We start from the raw sequence: 22,641 nt of genomic DNA on the forward strand, positions 1-22,641 counted from the left end.
TCTGCTCTAGATGCAACGGAGGAGTTTTTCGAGTACGATGCGGAGGAGTTCCTGGTGTTCCTGACGCTGCTCATCACCGAGGGAAGGACACCAGAGTATTCTGTGAAGGGCAGAACCGAGGGGCTGCACTGTCCTCCAGCCCAGTCGGCCATGCCGCCTCATCACAAGCACGAGTGCAGCGACAAAGTGCCCCAGGTAGCACACACACACACATCCACACACCTCTCACACACACCTCTCATGACTTTTCCTGAAGTGTGAACAGATGGCAGCCTCTTCTCTTTTTAATGTTGTTGATCATTCATGTCTTTCAAGTTATGAGCGTTAATTGAGGGCCACTTGGAAATGGATATTACATTTTACCTACATGTTTGTTGTTGTTGTTGATTGTGTATTTACTGTTATTTTACCAACACAGCTGGAACTTGGCATCCAATGTTAGAGATATGTATCAGAAACCATATCGCTCAACAGCAACACAAACGGCAGCCTCTGAAATAAGTAGACTTTGATTTAATACCTCTTTAAAACTGTGTTAACCCTTAGATGCCCGAGTGACTGGACCCTACACTCTTCCATAAGTGGGTCAAAAAGGACCCGTATTAGAATAATGTGTGTTTTTATGTCATTTTGGTTAAGAAAAAATCACTTTTATAATATTTAGTATTATATTTTGGTTCACACTAGAAATATTTTATATTTAAATTTTTATAATTTTAGACATTTTTTTTACATTTTGAAAAAAAAACGAAAATGCATGCGGGTCATTTTTGACCCACTTATGGCAGCTTGGGGTAGTCACTACAATTTCTTAAAATGTACATTTCAAATTTGAATGGCATGATATCCAAAACATGTTTTTTGAGGAATAGCTGGAATATGAAATGATAAAAAAAAATGTAATTACAAAGATACTTCAAGAAAACCACCTCACCGGGTCAAAAAAGACCCACTTATGCATCTAAGGGTTAAATGAAATTAAACAAAATGTGGATCATACATTGCAGGAATGTGTATTCGACTGCATTAGTTGTATTGTTGTTTCAATCTGTATTCCTGCAACAGTTACACAAAACAGCATAACAGCACATTGGTCTTGGAAGATAATCTTGCACTTGTGTATACTACTCCGTTTCTTCTTGCTCTATTTTGATTGTTTTTTAAATTTGTTGCTGTCTTATATATATTTATGTTGCATTGTTGGAGGAGCCTGGGACTTAAGAGATTCATTGAATCTTTGAAGTAAACTTCCATAATGGAAAGATTTTCAAGTGAAATGTGATTAACACTAAATACAAATCACTTGGAAATTGGGCTCTAATAATAATAATAATAATAATAATAATAATAATAAATAATATAATAGATTACATTTTTATAGTGCCTTTGAAGGGACCCAGAAGCTCTTTGGGTCCCATCTGCCCCTAAACCTCTGGGTCTGGTGTTGACTCTCTCTAATGAACACTCACCCTCCACCTTTGTCTGTGTGTGTGTCCAGTGTCGGCAGGCGAGGCGAACCCGCTCAGAGGTGATCCTTCTGTGGAGGAACAGCATCCCCATCATGATCGAGGTCATGCTCCTGCCAGACTGTTGCTATGGTGACGAGTGCCCCCCGAGTGACCCCATCAGCGACCCGGTCATCAGACAAGATGCTCTGCTGCTGGAGAGATGGACCCTGCAGCCAGTTCCTAGACAGTAAGACACACGTGCACACACACACACACACACACGCACACGCACACGCACACGCACGCACACACACACACGCACACAGAGCCAAGCATGTGAGAAATGTGAGGAGGTAAAGGTTACCGGCGTCTGCCAACATCCTCATTCCCCAACATTGTGTGTGAAAACAAATCTGATCTAGACACTGACATACTGGCTCCACCAGTAACTCGGTGAAGACACAATAAAGTTATACAAGAGAAAAAAGCTTGTAAACTTGATCTAACTTGGACACAAACCACCAAATATAATATTGTCTGAGACTTTGGGGGGGGGGGGCTGTAGAGAGAAAATGATATCTAAAGATGGATTTAGACAAGAAAAGGACAAAAGTTAAATCTAGAGGAACGAGACTATACGCACCACCATTTAGTTTAAATTCGGCATTTTAGACTTAAATACTCCTTGACATGATTTAAAATAGATAAAGAGCAAATGAAAGACAGAATGAGGTAGAAATACCTGAATTGTGAAATAATAATACGATAATTAGTGTCAAACAATAGTTGATGAATAACTATTCTATTGTTCAGCTATTGGTGTTTATAGACCATGTAAGCTGATGGCAAATAATTTCCTACAGTATCACACTTAGGTCTTAATAACACATTGAACCCCCACTAAAAAGCTTATTCAGAAGAGCTGGGAAATCCCCATTTTTTGCTAATTTAATTCATTCATAACAGATTCAGTGCAGGTTTGATAGTTTCTTTATGTCCTTTTAAATCAGACATGAACAGAACAAGCACACACACACACACACACACACACACACACACACACACACACACACACCTACCTTGAAGTGTTTTCACATTTCCACCTCTTTCTATCTGTGTTTTTAATAGAAGCGGCGATCGTTCCATTGAGGAGAAGACCCTGCTGTTGGCTGTTCGCTCCTACGTCTTCTTCTCACAGCTCAGCGCCTGGCTCAGCGCCTCCCATGGCATCATCCCGAGAAACATCCTGTACAGGTCAGACAAAACCCCCGCTGAAGACTTTCACTCTGGTGGGCCTTAAGCTTTTAACTGAGGTTAGATTATCAAAGCTACAGGGGCTCTAAGTTGTTATTTTTACAATTTTATCAGAATCAGAATTCCTTTATTCAAGGTTCAAGGTTTTTTTATTTGTCATACGAACATAGCTACAGTGTAGTTATGACGATGAAAATCTTAGGTCACAGGCTCATCCAACAGTGCAACACAATAACACAGATAAACAGAAAAATATAGTGCAAGTAAATAGTAATACAAAAAGTAGTGAAATAGTGCAATAAGAGTCTATATGCAAGTTATTGGAATGATAAATCGATCAATAATTTCTAAGTAGCAGCCAGATGAATATTATGGATGTTGTTTCAACAGTTCAGGTGTTTAACAGTCTTGTCCTGCAGTGGGAACATGTACAGCGTTACAGCAAAAGTGACATAACGGGTAATAAAGAGTATGCCAACATGTTAAATATAGAAAAAAGCACACATTAGTAAATTACAAATAAGTACTCATCCATGTCTAAACATGTGTAGCAGCATTCCAATCTAAAGCATAAAGCTGCAAACCTGGTATGCTGTTTTGGAAATTGAATCACATGAAGTAAAACGGTATAACCAGCGATAGGCTCTTGCAATTCGTCCATCTTTTAGGATGTAAGAATGTTTATTTAATTTCCCTCTCCCTGTCTCTTTCTAACAGGATCAGTGCTGCTGATGAGGAGCTGGTGTGGAAGTTTTCCCAGCCGCCGTCAGAACACATTTTCCCCATCCCCAATGTATCCCAAAGTGTTGCACTGCAGGTTCGTGTCCAGTCGCTCCCCCGCCAACCCACCTACCCCACCCTGGCCTGCAGCATCCACACCGGCCTGCCTCCGCTCTACAGCAAGACCCCCAGCCTCAACCCCAACTTCAACTGCCATGGTGGACCGCCCACCCACAGAAAGAGCCAGCAGGACCCCGGCAAAGAAAACCTCCTTCCCAACGCTAACATGTACAGCAAGAGCTCTAGCTCCATGTCCGGCCTTCTCCTCAATGGATTACCCATTCCTAATCTCCCCATCAACAACATCCCCATCAACAGCCTCCCCCACACGGCTGCCCCCCCTCCTTACAGCAAGAAGGAGCCCGGTGAGGACTACACGTTTCAGAATGGAGAGCTCCCGCAGGTCAACATCCCCCAGCGTCAGGGCTCCCCGCTATTCCACAGGTCCACTCACTCCCCCACGCCGCCCCGCTCTCACTCCCCCTCTCCACTTCCCACTAGTAAAGCAGGGAAGTGGCTGTACGCGGCGCTCAACGGTTCATCCGACCCGAAAGAAGTAGGGGACTTCGGGTCGGTCCCCAACAGCAGTGTTAGGACAAAGAAGCCCATGCCTGAGCCTCTGAGAGCTTTTAAGAACTTCTCATTGGCCGAGCCTCCCCGAAGCCCCTCCCCCAGGCCCTCAACCGAGACAAACCCCTTAATTGGCTCCCTGCTGCAGGAGAGACAGGAAGTTATCGCCCGCATCGCACAGAGGCTCAATTTCTGCGACCCCACAGCACCGCCACTCCCCCCCGGCCTTTTCGCCTCCGACAACCCTCCCAAAGCCATGTGGGGCAGTAACCACGACGACCTAACTGCCAGTAAGACCAAAGAGCCTGAGGTACCCCCCTGCGAGTTTGTGGGACGTGTGTGGCCCAGTCCCTTCAACACACCCACCACTGACCCTGCTTCCTTCAGCAAACGAGAGAGCTCCTCCCCTAAACCTACAGCATGCAGGAAGCTGAGAATGACCGAGACAAGAGAGGGGGGGGAGGCGAGGAAGGGAGAGAGGGAGAAAGAGAAAGAGAGCTCTCTGATCGCCCAGGCAGTACAAGACATAACGAGACTCATCCAGGAGAGGCTGTGCGTCCCCTCGCTGTCCCCGAGGCACGGCGGCAGCCACCTGCACCACACACACACAACAACAGTCACACACACGGTCCGCACATACTCACACCCCCCGCACACTGCCACCAACAGCTCCACTAACGGACACACACCCAGCCATGAACCTCACACAGGCAGCAGTCGCACACACACGCCCTTTTGCACAGACACGCCCGGGGTCGATCCGGGGACCGAACGCCATTCTCCCCGGGCCCAAAATGGTGCTCACCTTACACTTGAAGAACCTTTATTCAAAGACCGGTCCTACGCTCAGGCTGGTCGACGTTTACGAACTCCCCCACACGAAAAGCTCAGAGCAAGGACACCCAGCAGCCATGAAACCCTCTCCGCCTCCCCCGTCCTTGAGAGCAGGAATGCCCAGATTTCTTGTGGGACTTGCAATGATGCGAGCCCCGCCATGAGCCACAACCACAGCAAGCCTCAGCTCCAGTCGCAGGTGCAGGTCTGTGCTCAGGCCCAGGCCGCGTTCCCCGACGAGAACCAGGCACCATCACAGACCGGATGCTCCAACACCTCCAGTCCAGACATGACTCCCCCTTCTACTGTCCTGGTGAGGGACTCCTCATTCTCTTCCATATACTTTTGAATGATGGGGTTGATGAACGTCATATATTTAAGCAAATAACTTGCACTGTGTTAATCTGTCTCCATCTCTGTGCTCCAGCGGTCTCACAGCCCCTCCCCGCTGCGCCCCTGCAACACGTGGAAGAAACACAACCGCCACTCGTTAGACGCCACAGCGACCAAGGCCTTCCACCCCTGCACAGGCCTGCCTCTGCTCTCCAGCCCTGTAAGTAACACACATCTTCACACGGAGACTCACCATAGTCTTTTTCTGCTTTGTGCAAGGAGAGACCATTTCTTTGGCCTATTTGGCTTCCGTTAAATGTCCTCTCCGTTAAATGTCCTCTTTTAAATAGAGGTAGAGAAGTAGTAGTATAGTATAGTATAGTATTCGTTTATTTGTCCCCGAGGGGAAAATGGGTTGCAGCACATCACAAAGGCATTTAAAAAGAGAATACATACGTCACTGATAACAACATAGACACAGATTAAAACGAACAGACATAAAAAAACAACAGATATCGGCAGACATAACAATCTCATTTGCAAAAAGGGGGGGGGGGGCAGGGACAGTGCCAGACCAGCTGGGTAAACAGTGCGTCCTAGCCATCATTGGTTCAGGAGTTTGATGGCTTGTGGGACGAAAGACAGCCTAGATCTGTTCTTTTTGAACAGAGGGGCACGATATCTCCGCCCGGATGGCAACAGTTCAAAGTAAGAGGCAAGTGGGTGCCTCAGGTCACTCACAATATTGAAGAAGAAGGCATCTATTCTAAATACACATGTAGGTGGTTATTTCTTTATACTTTCTTAATTTTAAGTCTCTAGATTTCTTATACAATTCACAAAGTGTTGGCATTAGATAATGCCATATTTTCATATTTTAACAAAACATTCAAGAATACTTAATAGAAGGAATAATAAAATAATATTGTCTTTACATTATTCATTGGGGAGGTTCCACAGTAATATCTGTTTAACAAATCCCCTATTCTGTTATATCTTGCACAATTGTATACATATCTTTTACAGATATGTATTGTATCAACATTCTCATACTCTTAACTAGAAACGTTTTTTACACAGGGGTTTTTCATATAATCTGATTTGTATGTCACTTTATTCCTAAAACTTTATTTGATATGGCTGTTGACAGTCATTTCAGATGTATGGATTGACACGAAGAGATATCCCTCAGTAAAATGTTGGATTTTAATACTGTATGTCAACTAAATGAAACAAAAATCGGGAGTTTTGATCTTGCAGTAAATGCACAGTAGCATGCATATATATTTAAAAACAATTGAGAAAACTTGCAATTCAAAAAATATAATTGTCCCAATGCAAATAATCAACTGGGTTAGTTAAATGGTTAGCATTAGTTCAAATGATTCCCCTATGTAGTTGAAGTGTCTCGAGTTGACACTTTGTGTATGCAGGCTCAGTCACACACACTTCCTGACTCAGACTCAGTCAGTATCCGTGCCGTTTGTTTGCCATAACAGCGCACTCACTACCCTTCACTTCAAGCCATCTGAAGCATTACTCACAGTACTTTCGTAAAAGAAGTGAGACCACAAATGTTTGTCCTAAAGAGACTTTGAAATACAGTATCTGGCAGCTGTTTTTATTGCTGCTGCTCAGACAAGGTTAATGTACACACACACACGCACACACAAAAACACACACATGGGCAAGTGACTCATATGTGCCTTGTTAACCACAACACGTTGTCTCATCAGAACGTCACAGTTTCCTGTCTTTTATCCATCTCATGTAAACATCAAACTGTAAACAGACACTCAGGAACTCCAACAGTCTCACAAATGTGTACATACACATCATGAAGTACATTGCACACAATATATACATATGTTAATATTTTGACATCATTTTGTCTTTATAATGCCTTTTGTATCTTTACATGATCTAAAACATGTTGTATTATTTCAATAATATATAGTTTTAATTAAAGATGTATTTGTATTTCTTCCTGGAAAAATCTCTCCTGTCATCTTCAAATGTCCATTTAAGAGTACAATATTTATTTATTTATTTTAATCTTGTATTTGTCATATATGTGTTAGCACTTTGTTAAATGTATTAAAATATTTTTAAAAAAGAGAGTGAAAAATCCCTTGTTCGTGTCTTAACCCTTGTGTTGTGTTCGAAAGCTGTTACCGTTCATGGTGTTCGCGGGTCAATTTTGACCCATGATTTATCTCAGTCCAAAACACACAAAAATAATGACTATCATCCAATATTGTTTTAACTACATCATAACTAACTTATTATGCATTCATAACCGTACAATCCTGTTGTAATTTCATGTTATGGCCCAAAACACATTACACCACATATGGCACACGTGTGTGTTCAGGTTCAAGTGTTAGTGTACATATTCTTTGAGAAAGGTCGAGTTCCCGTGGGGGGAGGGGGGCAGAGAGAGGGGAGACCAGGTGCATGTTGCGAAAAATTATTGTTACAGTGTATGAAGGGGGGGGGGGGCTGGGGTGTCTAAAGTCAAAGATGAATCTGAATCTTGATTGGGCCAAATTTGACCCGGAGTCACCCAAAACAATTCTGCCGGGTCTCCCAGACCAGAACACCAAATTATACACTTTTCTTTTTAGAGACCTTCAGACTGGGCTAAAATGGTCAAAATCAGTTTTGTAGTGTTTATATAGCTGTTGTGGAGGATATCATGAAGCCTTGTTCCGATAAAAATAATTGTGACTTGAAACTATGTCACAACATAAAAAAAATGTAGGTGATAAAAAGAAAAACATAATAATAAAATAAAATGTATACAAAACATCTCGTCCTCTCCACTCTGACCTGGGATACTATGACAGCTTCTCTGTGTTGATCATGTGCTGTGTGTTTTCCGCAGGTTCCTCAGAGGAAGAATCAGACAGGCTACTTCGACCTGGACACCTCTCTGGCCGGCTGTAAGGGTTTGCCTTGGGCCTCTGGGAAAAGGTACACATTTTCTCACCTGGGCTCTCTGTTACTGCAGTTACCACACTCACTTTATCCTAGGGGTAAGGGCAGCATACTTTCACTGGGTTTACCGCAGTCTTAGTAACAGTTGGAGTACAAAGAGTGTTTTATTTTACAGTAACCTCCCACATCATCTGTTTATTATAAGACCATCTGGATCATCATTTAAACACTTGTTTGTGTCACTGTGCAACACATCAGCTGTTACTGTGTGTCAGTTCCAACAAGGAGACTCTGATCCTCCTTATTGTGTTAATTGATGATACAGAATGTATTTTATTTATCATTTTTATGAGTCAAACTATCCAAAATCAGAGTATAAGGGATCTATATGAGAGAGAGAAGGATTGCTTCAGCTGCCATATTCGAACCCCAACACGCTGACATGGGCTTGAATCAGCAACAGGTTTTTAGAAGTATTGTCCTGTGTTTGGAGAAGAGACAATAAGAGTGTTGTTCTGAGTGTGAAGGTTAGGTCAGCTCTGTTCTGCTGACTCTCTCACGCTGCCACCTGCTGAAGCTCTGCTGTACTGTGGCTGCATCTAGAACCACACACACTGCTCAAAATGGCAGACACGACGCCTATACACAGAGCCTCATGGCACTGCCTACACACTGCAGATGTGGGTGGTTGCTCAACGCTACTTCTAATATAATATCATATATGGCTCTCAGGGTGTAAAGTTAATTTGGCTGGTTAAAGCTGTCATTATTCTATATATTAATGTAGTTTTTGTTAGATTTGTTTGTGTGACCAAAAAACGTACATCTGCTGTTTGTTTGAGTAACAAACATTTTGTAATGACAGATATGGCTTATTTTTACCCACAAAATGATGTGTAACCATGAGTCAAGCTGAGATGGACATTTTAAGGGAAACCAAGAAGACCAACAGCATACAAAAAAACACAGTTACAGACCGAAAATGCAAAACGAACCAAAAATTAAGTGTTAGGAACTCATATTTGAAAAGATATACTTTAAAAGAGTCTGTTTCGTAGCTACGTTCATAAAGAAAATAAGTAATTGGCCTCTGATTCTTTGATTTTGAACGAAATAGCATGACATCATTTTATCTATACCCTTGAAGCAGGTCTGTTGAGATGTACTAGATGCTTGCCACGTACACATCTTAAGATGCTCTTTCTTTCACACATCTCGCCTTAAAAACTAAGTTAATCAAGTGTGTGTGTTTGAACCCTCAGGGTGTGTCCGAAGAGAGAGGGGTACACCGATGAGTCACAGCAGCTGTTCAGTGCCAGCGCTCCACCTGCCAGTCTCAGTCTGCTGGGAAACTTTGAGGTAAAACCAAAAAACACACTCACACTCTTTTCCATTTTTCATGTTGGAGAATACTCTCACTCAAGCCCATTAACTACAATGATCTAACAACATGTAAATACCTGTGTTTCCCTAGGAGTGTGTGCTGAACTACCGCCTGGAGCCTTTAGGGCTGGTGGAGGGTTTCACAGCCGAGGTGGGGGCCAGCGGGTCTTTCTGCCCCAGTCACCTGACCGTACCTGTGGAGGTGTCCTTCTACAGCGTATCCGATGACAACGCTCCCTCACCGTATATGGTGAGATTATCTTCTCACAGTCAGTCTATCAATATCTGTTTTATTCCATTTCTCTGACTGAGCCTTGAGCCGAAAGCTTTAGCTGCAGATGTCCGAAAATAATCTTCAAATACTTTGATAATTAATTGATCTTTAAAGTAATTTATAATGCAAAGATGTCAGAAAATACAGTTGTTTGCCTCTTTAAATATGGAGATTCTCATTTGCTATGTTCCAGATCATATTAAGCTGAGTATCTTTGGGTTTGGATCAAAACAGGGAAATAAAGACAATTTATAGACAAGACAAATAACCGAGAATAAAATAGCCAGATGAATCAATAATACAAATAATTGTAATATCCAACGTTAGTTTCAACTATTAAATGAATCGTCAAATATTTTGAATAGGTTTCGAGTATTTCTTTAAGCAAAGAAAGTTATAATTCCCTGATTCCAGCGTTGTAAATGCAAATATTTTCTGGTTATCTGAACTCAATATGTTTACGTTGAGGACAAAACAAACATTTGACGACGCCATCTTAGGCTTTGGGCATTTCTGAAAGGCATTTTCTGACATTTTATAGTTAAGTTGGGAAAATTCTGTATGATAAATCTAAGCCGTTTTCAGAGCTGCTCTTAGAGTGTGAGCTCCAGTGTGTACTTCCTTTGTATACCTGCTGTGACAGTGGTTGTCATGTGTTTTACAGGGTGTTATAAACCTGGAGACCCTGGGGAAACGGGGCTACCGTGTACCTCCATCAGGAACCATTCAAGTGGTGAGAAAACGTTTAGGTTATGTCAAACCAAAAATGTTCATAATGTATGTTTTGAAAATATCTGCATCATGGTGTACACATGGCTGAGAACAAAGAGAACATGACACAAAGTAACTAAAGAACAGGGAGACCCCTACTGGTTATGGAGGGTATATTCATCATCTAACAAGAGCATGTTTTTATTAAATGATGGTGCTTATACTTCTGACTTTAAGGGGTGTTGTTCTATATATACTTATTAAAAGATATATATTTTTATCGACAGTAAGATTTTAGCTTTATGTATCTTTCACAGCATGTCAGTTTCAACGAGTCTCAACCCTCTCATTCTTTCGTGTTGTCCTTTCCAGACCTTATTCAATCCCAACAAGACAGTGGTGAAGATGTTTGTTGTGACGTACGACCTCCGAGCCATGCCAGCGGGACACCAGACCTTCCTGCGCCAGAGGACCTTCTCTGTTCCCGTCCGCCGTGACACAACTAATCAGAGTAGGAAGCCCCTCGGACGCACCCTGCGCTACCTCGTCCACCTGAGGTGAGCTGCAAGAGGGACGCACCATCTGGAAAAGAAATTACTACTCGGGATTATTTTGACTGATATTGTATTTACGATGTGATACTCAATATAAGAGGGAAGGATAAAACATTTTTTTTTAAAACATTATTCTCATTTTCATTGAAATAATATTAAAATAATGACATTAAAGGTCAGTAGAATACCGACAATATGTTGGGACTTCTCTTCAGCACCACAATACGTATTTCAGGATGATCTTTTCCCATATTTTTCATTAAATCTGCACAGCTCTCCAATTTAAATTCTAGTATTTTGTCATATATTTACTGTACTTGGTAACAATATTTTGTGTAAATATTTCTCTTAATTTTCAGTTTTTTAATAGTTTTTTTATAACAGAACTATTCTTGCTCCTTTTACTCCAACTTATTAATATTCCTACTGTGTTTACGTACGCAGCATTTACAATTTAGCTTAAATTCCTCATATTTGTAACCCTACTTGGCAATAAACCCGATTCTGATGTTTTGCCTTTACCAGATATTGTGCTTTTTGCAATTCGGATATCAGAATCAGAATCCCTTTATTAGTCCCACGGAGGGGAAATGTGCGTAGTTACAGCAGGAAAAAGAGCCACAGACAGCTTAATGTTACATATGTTAAATATGTGACATGCATTTTTTTTTTAAAGTACAAAGTTATGATATAATTAAAAATATAATTAAATAAAAAAATTAAAAGTTACATAATTTAAAAAAAATACACATCCTGTAACAGTTCTTAGGATTTAGCAGCCAGGTATATATTACACCGTTATTAACGGCATTTATATATAGCACATATTGCACATAGTTTGTTGGTATTTAGCAGCAAGGGGTGATATAGTCTGTGTTGTGGTGTGTGTGTGGGAAGGGGGGGGGGGGTCAACTAGGGGCTGTGCTGGTTGTATAGTCGGACCGCTGCAGGAAGGAAAGACCTGCGGTATCTCTCCGTGAGGATATTGTCCATATTGCAATTTTCAAGAACAAATTTGATTAATTTCCTCTGTAGCCCATACTATAACTGGGACATAATGATTAGCGATAATGTTTCTCCTTCCTCATCATCCTCTCCGTCTTTCCTCTCTAATCCCGACCAGGTTCCACAGTTCGAAGTCTGGGAAGATCTACCTCCATAGGGATATCCGTCTGCTGTTTTCCAGGAAGTCCATGGAGGTGGACAGTGGAGCGGCCTACGAGCTGCAGTCCTCCACAGAGTCACCGATGGACCCACCTTTCTCCCCCCGCTGCTGAGGCGACCACCAAATGTTTCAATCACACCTCGATGCCAGCGATAGACTCTTCCGCAGCCCATGGCTAGACAAAACGCTCTAAAAGAGAAGCAATTTCAGGACTGCATTCAACAAGACTCACCTGGCATGTGCCCTAAATCTCAAGTTACCTCCCTTCTGTCACCCAGAACTGACAAGGGGGGAGGGGCTAAGAACCTGGGAAACTCGTCAGACATTGTTGAGACATTCGATCAAAGGTTACGGTTATAGAGTGTGTTTCAGATCCTGTTTTCCTGTTTAAGAAGGTCTTGCCAGATATGATAGGTCATGTTTTTCCCAGCTGTTGTGTGTATCCCCTCCAGCGTCTGGCAGGAGAGTAGAGACCACTGATCGTCTACAGAAGACACTTAAATTATTTCACTCTGTTTACTCAAATCAAAATGTTAATTGGACCTGACATGATGAATAAGTGCTCAATCTTAATTCATTTGTTCCAAATGCAATACAAGGCCCTTTAATATTTAGTTTTGTATCCTTGAAGATTATATTGAACTGAAAGTGAACTCTGCTTCGACCCTGTGATTCCTGAGCAGAGGGAGTAAATATGGAGGAGTAGGTGGTGGTGCAACGCCTTCCCCTCGTCTAAAAAAGAAAAACGCCATGGACCAGTGAATATGTTGAACAAGCAATCATCAAGATTCAACTGAAAGCATCACAGCTGAACATCAAAAGTGCACTGTGGATTTTTGTTTCCCTCATTATAACTGGAAGTAAAAACTGAAAATAGTCATATTCGAATACTTTTGTACTGTTACAGAACCACTTTATTGGAAGTGTTGCAATAGAAAGAGTAACCTTAGTTTAGTGTTTACACATTCACTCTCAGTTTACTTACCATCGTTTTATTTAATATTTAAATTAATATTTCAGTTACTACTTGTGACGTCTGTCATGCTAAGATGATGTAGTGGAAACTGTTTATCATAGTATGTATTTTTGACATTAATATTCAAATCTGAAAAAAATATATATCTATATATCTTGAAAGCTGTCTCTTGTTATTATTTTCCCCCAATGTGTGTGTCTGCCATTTCTACATCTCCACACACTGACAATGAAAAGAGGAAAACACATGATTTTACAGTAGATGCTCCTATTAAATATGGTACATCATGAATATAATAAGAGCTGGGGCACAGCTGTGTGTTTTTGGTATTAAATACTATTTGCAAATATGACAATGAATAACTTGGAATTTCACATCTTTGTAGTATTTCAACTAAGACAACAAGTTATTTTTACACAGCAATTTGTTCAAAGGGGATTTCATCAATTAGATTTTCTGCCACCTTTAGACTTTACATTTAATTAGAAATCTAAAAGAAACCAAATTTAAACTAAACAAAGAAACAGAAACGGACTGGTTTGTCTACGGGGGGTTTTCAATAAGAAAGCATTTAAAATGAACACAATAGGTGGACAAACACTGAAGCAACTCATCTCACCACTTATCTCTAGACTGGCAGATCCTTGGTCAAAGCTTTTTTATTTTACAAAAAAGCCCCTTCCTTTAAGTTTACATAGTTGACAAATCATAGGATTCAAATAATAAATGCCATGTTTGTCCAAGATACTACACCTAAATGTGAGGCGAAAACACTCCTATAGGATAAAGGATTGCATAAAGCTGCATTCCCAAAAGTATTTGTATTAATATCCAGAGGAATGAATATCCTCAGTGTAGCACATCTCTGACACATTCCCTGAGTCTTTATTCGGGGAGGGGCGGTCAAAATGTCTTCAGGCACTCATAAAATCACAGAGAGCAATCTGAAACAGCTGACTATACTAAGTGGGCTGTAGGCAAAGCTGCATATTACAGTAGGTATAGTGGTCATTTATTATAGTGAGCTCTGGCACTTAAATGCACCTGATGAGCCTCAAACTGAGGGTCTTTTGTTGACCTGAAAGTGTATCATGGGCGTCACTTTGTTCGAAAAAGGGGTGGGGACAATTTCTCCAGATTTAACATCAGCATAGCAGAAGACAAAATATGTCGTCCCCCTGGGTGTTGAACCTTGAGCACCTGCATGACAAACCAATGCATAGACCTCTGGACCACCAATGTGTTCTTAAATTGATCAACGCCCAACTATACGTGTTACTGTGATTTTACCTTTGTACAGAGTACAGAATACCTTTTGTTTTACTGGAGGCCAGCCTTAGGTAGACGCGCCCCCCCCCCCCCCCCCCCCCATGACATGACAAAAAATGGAACACAAAAATAAAATAATTAAAATAAAATAATAATAAGAAAATAATTAGAAATAATAATAAGAATTCAATAATAAAATACAAATTATAATATTAACTAACATATTAAAATAAAATAATAATTATTAAATAATATTAAATCATAATTAAAATAGTCAAATAAAATAATGAAAATAAATGAATAATGAAATAAATAAAATAAAAATAATAACATAATACGTAATACAATCATAAAAACTAGCTAAAGATATTTAATATGAAAAAAACGGTTTTACCAAAACTAAAACAATTAAGTGATGAAAATAAGAATTAAAAACGTTTTTATATAAAGCATGAAAAAAATATTGTATTAAAAGATCACCACCAAAAAAAAAAAAATGAATCCTGCCTACTGTTTAGCTCAGTGGTTAGCTCAATCTCTGTGAAACGTGGGTACGAATCCACAGCCTGGTGTAACATATTGGGCTGTGTATTAAAAAAAAGTGTCTGGCCATCAAACATAATTAAAAATTAAAAAGTTGCTTAAAGAATATTCACTAAAATGAAGCACATGCAATACAAAACTGTGTGTGCAGCATTCATTTACAGATTTGAGGATTATTAGACTGAAATCTGGATTTGTGTTACAGCACATGGGTCAAACAGCTGACGGTGTGTGTTATGCAATGTAAATCCGATCCCAGCACTGTGGTGTGCGAGCCGGGATTGCCCGAGCGTGGGCGCGCATGGTGTCTCCGCATGTGTGACGTAGGGAGTGCGCGCTTGGCAGGGCAGGACTCGTATGGAAAGTCAGAGCAGAGAATTTGTGGATCACTTGTTCAACTAGTGTGTGTGTCTGAGATCACGACAACACAGACATGTCGGGGGATAACCAAGAAACACAGACAGCCGAAGAGACATCGATGGAAGAGAAGGTAATTGTTAGACTTTTAGCACAGCTGACTTTGTTGCAGCTTTAGCTTTTTTTGCCTGCGCGCTCGTTATTGTTGACATTTCAACGCCAGCTACTAATCCCTGTGTAGACTAGTTGATTTTATTTGTCGAATCTCAAAACAACATTCAAATACCGGTTAGTTACCCTGTAGATTCGGCTGCTGATATATCGAGTGTTTCGGATGGTTAGTGTGAATGTCAGTGGTACCGTTAGCTAATGCTAGCAGCTGGCTATTCGTCAAGCTAACTGTCATGACATTCACACTGGGACAATTGGTAGCTCAGATGCTAACGTTAGCCTAGCCAGACCCAGTTTGCTGTCTTCAAGATTCTAGGGTTTTATTGTCATAATACAGTGTAGTCATGGCAATGACACTTTTAAGTCCCAGGCTCCTTCAACAATGCAACATAAATATATATAACACATAAACAATAAAACCGTAAAAGTTAGTGCAAGAAAATGATGAAAGTGGCCAATGTGAAGGTAAATGTGTAAAAAGTAAACTATAAGATGAGCTAAAAAACACAATGAAATACTGTACAGCGGAATAAAATACTGGTTATTGTGGTAATAAATAAATATGTGAAATGCAAACAGATGAAGCCTAGTTACAGTAACCTTATCTTTCATTCCGCTTTAGCTACTGAGTTGTGTTGTACTGCTAGTTTGGTACCTAGCTAATCTCCCCAGCTGTTAACAAACAACAAACTGTTGTTTTGCAGCAGAATTAGCTCAATTAGTTAGCTCTGCAGAGGTGGAAGAAGTATTCAGATTAGCTACTTAAGTTAAAGTAGTATTATTACAGTGTAACAACAGTCTTTGTAGTAAAAGTCCTGCTTTCAAAATTGTCCTTAAGTAAAAAAGTGTGTTCATTACAATATACTTTAAGTACCAAATTATTTACTCAAATCTAAAGATGCTTAATTTAATTACTTAGTTAAAGGTGGGGTTAATTTCATATACTCTATTTACTTTTTACTGAGCAGCTTAACATTTAATTATAATAAATGATAATGTGCTAGTTGATTTATATTTTACTATAATAACCAAAATCAGCAAAGTAATTATAGCTGTCAGGTCAATTAAGTGAAATAAAATGTACAATATTTGCCTACAAAATGTAGTGGGGTAAAAGTGTAAGTCGCATAATGCAAAACTACTTAAGGAAAGTACGAATACCTCCACTTTTTTCTTAAATACAATAATTGAGTCATTGTACTTAGTTACATTCCTCCAGTGCTACTTTAATACTGCTGGCGAGAATACACATGCCTGTATTATACTAATATTTAAAAATTGCATAGGTTTTATCCCGATATGTAGAAGTGAATGTTTATATACATTAGTATTCAAAGGTCCTAACATGGAGAGTGAGATTATGTCTGTACTGCAGCATGTACTATCAGCTGACACATGTTCAGTGGGAGCCTGGAGGTACTTGATGAATGTACTCTCTTGTTGTACTGCATGTGTGTTTTTGTATTTATAGCAAAGCTCATAATGTAATGCATATTGCTTCTGCTTGTTTCCAGGATGTCCAGGACAAGGTGATCAGTCCTGAAAAGTCAGAGGAGGCTAAATTGAAGTCCAGATACCCAAATTTAGGAAATAAACCCGGGGGCTCTGACCTGCTTCGTAAACGCCTCCAGAAGGGGGTGAGTTATCCCTTGTGTTTCACTGCAAACATACAAAGTTCAGTTACTGTAGGCACAGACTCTAAGCATACTGTCATTCATTTCTTAGTTGCATTGCATTTAGCACATTGTTGCCAGTTTTCTCATACCTACATGTATGCTGTTGGACAAATTGTTATGAACTCAAGGTTCCCTTTCTAGCGTGTTCCAGAGGATACTATTTGCATCAATAATATAACATTTGAGAAATTGTATATATCTCATGTATGATATCTGAGGACCTGTATAATCTAACATTCTAATCTAATCTGCCAGATTTTGAGCACACAAATAAAACTAAATCTTCTTAAATGGCAGACACAGCACAAAAACATAATGCAAATATAACGAGGTGAAAACCGAGCAAACAGAGCTCTGTATAAAACAAGAACACATCTGGTGTTGGCCTTTACTAGCTTGCTAAACCGTAATTGTTGAGCTCGACAGGTAGAGGCAATTTTTGGCATTTGCTTTCTTTACCGCCAATAAAAATCACCCAACCTGTTAAATGTTGCACACTGAGGATTACATTTTATATATAAATATATATATACACAAAGATTATTGTCTTCCTCTTTCTTGGATCAAACTGTAACATTTATAATCTTATGTCTCTACAGCAAAAGTACTTTGACTCTGGCGACTACAACATGGCTAAAGCCAAGATCAAGAACAAGCAGTTGCCGACAGCTGCTCCAGAGAAGACGGAGATCACCGGCGACCACATCCCCACCCCCCAGGACCTGGCCCAGAGGAAACCCTCTCTTGTGGCCAGTAAACTGGCAGGCTGATGTCCACAAACCCCCCGCAGCCCCTCCCTAACCCTCTCCACTCCAGTCTCAGAGCTGTAACATTTACCTAGCTGAAATCCTGTTTATTTTGATGTCCTTCCCACCTGAATCTGCCTCCTATCCTTGTTGTTTTCCCCTTGCTTACCCTCGAAACTGACTATCATTGTCTTCTTACTTTTCCATGTTGCTTTTTATTCCCTCTCTACTTCAATGTAAGAAACACTGCAAAACTGGACATCTAAATGTGAGTGTGAAACGTGGAGTGTGACACCTCTGATGATGATACCACACTGTTTACTGGCTGAAGAGAGGGTCGAGGAAGTTGTGTCCTTTTTGGTTTGAGGGCTTTAGCATGATGGTCAGGATCCCTCCGTTTGGAAGTGTGTGTGTGTGTGTATATGTATATATATATATATATATATATATATATATATATATATATATATATATATATATATATATATATATATATATATTTCCTTTTTTTTGGCACAGAGGAAGAAGTCGCCCGTTAAGAACATTTTACATCCGATTTGTATTATTCACTGTATGTCCTCATTCTAAATTATGCCGTCAATCGGCTTGTGATTTACTGAAAAATAGTAATCTTGAGGCCAAGCTCAGTTTTGTTAACACATTGATTGTGAACCATGGGAGGAATGTACATTTCCCCTCTGTGGGACGAATAAAGGTATTCTAATTCTGAGGGAGCTGTACTGAAGAACCGCCTAGTGAAGGCCAGAGTGTTATATGGAACTGCATGTGTGACGCAGGGCTCCCAAAGGCGAAACTCACTGACCTCCATTTTGTATTCATTAAGGTGCACTGAACTCGGACAGGAAAAGCTCAGGTGCAGCATACAAGCACCGAGTGGCATGTGAATGATGCAGTAAACACATCTTGAAACTTTGTAGAGGAGACACTGCTTCAGTTTGAACTGCGATGGTGAAAATGTGCACGGTGTTTGTGATGTGCCATCCATTTTAGCCTCAGATTATGACAGTGTCAACGTTTCTGTTTACAACTTGTCCTACTTGTGAAACTACCATGCTAGAAGACTAGTTTATGGGATCTAAAAGTTACATTTCGGTCAGTAGAGACCAGTCTTTGGGTCCTGTTTGCTGTGCGAGCTAAATCTACCATAAAGAATGGTACTGGGAGCAGCTCTTGGCATTGGGAACAAATATTGTTATTCAAAGTGTTCAGACTTGGAAACAAATAACTTCTATATAGATAAGTCGAATGAGTATTATCATAGAAAATGTCCCTGAACCTGTTCAGTGCTTTTCCAGGGTCCTTTCTGACTGAATGAAGTTTACCTGTGATGAGGTAAATCAAAGCTAGCACAACAGCCGTCTGAGCTGTGCATGTGTATGGCTGCCCTGCTGTCACTTTGTGCCATTTTGTTTTGTAAATAAAATAGTTTTGCACAAATGTTTAATTGCTGGGTGTGTGTTTTGTGTTTCCTTTTTTATGTTAAGTATATATTGTAGTTAAAGGTGCTTTAAGTTGTCTAACCAATGTGTATTTGAACACAAAAAGGTTTTTAAATCTACATTTGGATAAGGAAAGCAGTACCGGTTAGCCTTCTGTTCTTCACATGTATTCAGATACACTTAAGAACCAATTGTACGTTACAGTTGATAAATGAAATCACTGCAAACATGTTACATTTTAATTCCACTATGTAGCACTGACCAGTTTTGAAGCCATCTGTAGTATTTGTAAACAGAAGGGTGCACACAAATCATCTGAACTCCAGCCACATGCAATGCAGCAGCACAGTCAGTGACGACTCAAGACAGGGAGTATGTCATGTGTTCCTTCTATAACTAAACCCCAATAATGGCACAAACCAAAAGATCCCAAATTCTTGTTGAATCATCTATTGCCAGTATTAACAGAACATTAACATTATGAGCTTTTTATTTTTGCAAGAACATTGTGTTTGCACTATACTGCAAATAGATCATACCCCTTCAGTTGTTTACCTTGCAACAAGAAATAACTTTTTTTCCTTCTATTTTAACAGAACGTATCATGGAAAGACATACATTAAGTAGACAACTTCCTTATATACAGCTATCCCAGTGTATACTGTACTCATATTGATTAAAACTACAAATTGACAAAAACATTCATGTTTATATGGATATTATAACTATTCTTAATAAAACTTAAACCATAGAGATCGGCTCAGAAGTTTCCACCAAGATATTTTTTCCAAAGAATCAAATGCGGTTGTCCTTGGTTCAATTTCTGAAAGTGTGGTTACAAACACTCTTGAGGGCTACAATTATGTGTGTCATATAAATAGATGGTTGAAACCTGAACCTTGATCATACAATGCCTGGATTTAAAGAAAATGGCTGGAGATGGAACAAATCAAATGATGCATTGCTTCCTGCTTTTCTCAGTGTTTTATATCATATTAAACTGAATGTATTTAATTTCTTTCCACCTGTTTTATTTTCCATCTTCTATGAGGTCCCTGCCTCTTCGGATTGTATATACACCCTATTGTATTCAAACTTTATTTTACTTAGGTAGATAGATATCAAGGCAGATGGAAATATAGTTATTTATTTATTTATTTACTTGTTGACTGGCTGCATCACGGCCTGGTACGGCAGCTGCCCCGTCCTCAATCGCAAGGCTTTACAGAGGGTGGTGAAAACTGCACAGAACATCACCAGGACGGAGCTGCCATCCATGGAGGACCCTTACTCCCCAGCGGCTCAGGAAGAAAGCCCTCAGGATTATAAAAGACCCCCATCACCCCAGCCACAAACTGTTCTGTCTGCTGCCGTCTGGCAGGCGCTACCGCAGCATCCGGACAAAAACCACCAGACTCAGAGACAGTTTCATCCCACAGGCAATAAGACTATTAAACACCTGAGGCCTGTTAAGTGCCTATAAACATTCATCTGTTTGCATCTTGCAATTTATTTATCTATATATCATATTCCATTTATGTGTATAGAGACTCTCCTTGCACTATTTCTATTTTGTTTGTATTTACTTTTACATATTACAACATTCTCTTGCACTATTTTATTTCTATTCTGTTATTTCTTGCACTGCATTATTGGTTGTATTGTTTTATGTCCTATATATTATATTCATGTTGCATTGTTGGAAGAGCCTGGGACTTCAGTTTTTCATGCCATATCCACACTGTAGCAACTGTGCACACAATAAAGCCTAGAATCTTGAATCTTGAATCTATTTATTTCAGAGAACGTGGAGTTTGCAGCCATGAAGGACAGCAAAGGATATTCATGGTTAAATTATGTGATTCCTATGGAAGCCATTTTGCTTAAAGTAAATCATAATTTACATATATTAAACTCACACAAATATATTATTTATATTACAAAAACAAAATTAAAATATGCACTAATTCAAGCCCTTTCCATTTATGATAGATAGATAGATAGATAGATAGATAGATAGATAGATAGATAGATAGATAGATAGATAGATAGATAGGTAGATAGATAGATAGATAGGTAGATAGGTAGATAGTATAGATAGATACTTTATTGATCCCAATTTGGGAACTTTTTGAGAATCTTTTAGTGGTAGTAGTTAGGTATTGTACCGTTTATTGTTACTAATTTATTCATCTCTTATATTGCATCCATATATCCTATATACAATGTTACAAGACTTTTAGGGCCGAAGAGATGAAAGTAGGAAATCAATTTCCTCTAATTTCTCTTCCATCTTTTTTCTTTATTTTAAAACATGTTATTTTTTGTTGGTGTATTTCCCTCGTGCGTCCATCGGGGGGCGCAGTTCTCCACGCGGCCGCAGCCCTCTCCATTTAGCTGAATCATTTCATCCTGATCGTACCCAGAATGCAAAGTGAAACACCGAAACCTCAGCAGCCCTGAAGCTTTGCAGGTTATCATATTGATAACACGCACATCTTCCCTGGCCTGAGTCTCTGCTGCAGCAACAAAGGATTTGTATTGCTTCATGAAAACACACACCGAGTCCCATGCAGTGCGGAACCCCCGCCGCCGGAGTGTTAGCCCAGATTGGAGGATTGACCGCCATGGCAGCGTCGGAGCTGTACACAAAGGTAAAACCAGTGGATTTAAATGTAAATATCTGGGCTGTAAATTAATATCATAGCCGCAGGTGTAGCTGTTCAGCTCGAGTAAAAACATGCTGACAGTTTCAATTTCGCTACAAAACAAATGTGTCTTCTTTTGGGGTTCGGTTGGTGGTTTTAAATGAATGAAAATGATGTTGAAACCATATAAAACATGTGACATGCAGTTAGCTCAAGGTGTTTGGTGCTGGTTTTAACATGTCAGTTCAGCGGTGAAATGGGTGCAGCTGACGTGACAACAGATGCGGTGCTTGTGTACCCATAGGTGTCAATTTGTTCAATGTATCTTTTATCTTAAAACATTGTCAGTTGTCACCTTGAGTGTCACCTTAATAAGATATCCCCTTCTCCCGGTTCTTTATATCGTATATCATCCCCCCACTGGAGGTTAGAGGGGCTGGGATGATGCAAAGGCGGTGCCTGCCATCATGGAGGCTCTGGTTTCTACGGTTTTAAACCATAACATTGGCCTCTATTTAAGCCATATGCATCCAAATAGCTTAGTGTTTG

The 22,641-nt window shown here is 40.0% G+C and overlaps 3 protein-coding genes across 3 annotated transcripts in view; all 3 read left to right on the plus strand.

Annotated features, from left to right (window-relative positions):
* fam214a (family with sequence similarity 214 member A) overlaps positions 1-13,383 on the plus strand; it is a 38,617-nt gene extending 25,234 nt beyond the window's left edge. Inside the window, exons 2-12 of the mRNA XM_034116545.1 lie at positions 11-195; positions 1,499-1,695; positions 2,577-2,702; positions 3,420-5,199; positions 5,314-5,439; positions 8,107-8,195; positions 9,422-9,518; positions 9,634-9,792; positions 10,481-10,549; positions 10,900-11,084; positions 12,205-13,383. Of these exons, the coding sequence (XP_033972436.1) occupies positions 11-195; positions 1,499-1,695; positions 2,577-2,702; positions 3,420-5,199; positions 5,314-5,439; positions 8,107-8,195; positions 9,422-9,518; positions 9,634-9,792; positions 10,481-10,549; positions 10,900-11,084; positions 12,205-12,358 (3,167 nt within the window). The 3' untranslated portion in view covers positions 12,359-13,383. The remainder of the gene's footprint in view (positions 1-10; positions 196-1,498; positions 1,696-2,576; positions 2,703-3,419; positions 5,200-5,313; positions 5,440-8,106; positions 8,196-9,421; positions 9,519-9,633; positions 9,793-10,480; positions 10,550-10,899; positions 11,085-12,204) is intronic.
* Positions 13,384-15,345: 1,962 nt separating this feature from the next.
* arpp19a (cAMP-regulated phosphoprotein 19a) lies at positions 15,346-18,408 on the plus strand. Its single transcript, XM_034117119.1, has 3 exons — positions 15,346-15,524; positions 17,077-17,199; positions 17,838-18,408. Exons 1-3 carry the CDS (start codon positions 15,468-15,470, stop codon positions 18,006-18,008), a joined length of 351 nt encoding a protein of 116 aa, XP_033973010.1. The 5' UTR covers positions 15,346-15,467; the 3' UTR covers positions 18,009-18,408.
* A 3,496-nt stretch (positions 18,409-21,904) lies between these two features.
* The window catches only part of myo5aa (myosin VAa), a 66,378-nt gene continuing 65,641 nt past the window's right edge, over positions 21,905-22,641 (plus strand). Inside the window, 1 exon segment of the mRNA XM_034116643.1 lies at positions 21,905-22,098. Within this exon segment, the coding sequence (XP_033972534.1) occupies positions 22,015-22,098 (84 nt within the window). The 5' untranslated portion in view covers positions 21,905-22,014.

The sequence above is a fragment of the Trematomus bernacchii genome, unplaced genomic scaffold (assembly GCF_902827165.1).
Source record: "Trematomus bernacchii unplaced genomic scaffold, fTreBer1.1, whole genome shotgun sequence".
In the NCBI taxonomy this organism is placed as follows: Eukaryota; Metazoa; Chordata; class Actinopteri; order Perciformes; family Nototheniidae; genus Trematomus; species Trematomus bernacchii.

What these genes read in the sequence shown, in the direction of transcription:
- arpp19a (XM_034117119.1), top strand. Translation starts at nt 15,468, where the DNA reads ATGTCGGGGGATAACCAAGAAACACAGACAGCCGAAGAGACATCGATG. An exon ending in AGACATCGATGGAAGAGAAG is followed by an intron (nt 15,525 to 17,076) that starts GTAATTGTTAGA and finishes GCTTGTTTCCAG; the next exon opens with GATGTCCAGGACAAGGTGAT. An exon ending in GTAAACGCCTCCAGAAGGGG is followed by an intron (nt 17,200 to 17,837) that starts GTGAGTTATCCC and finishes ATGTCTCTACAG; the next exon opens with CAAAAGTACTTTGACTCTGG.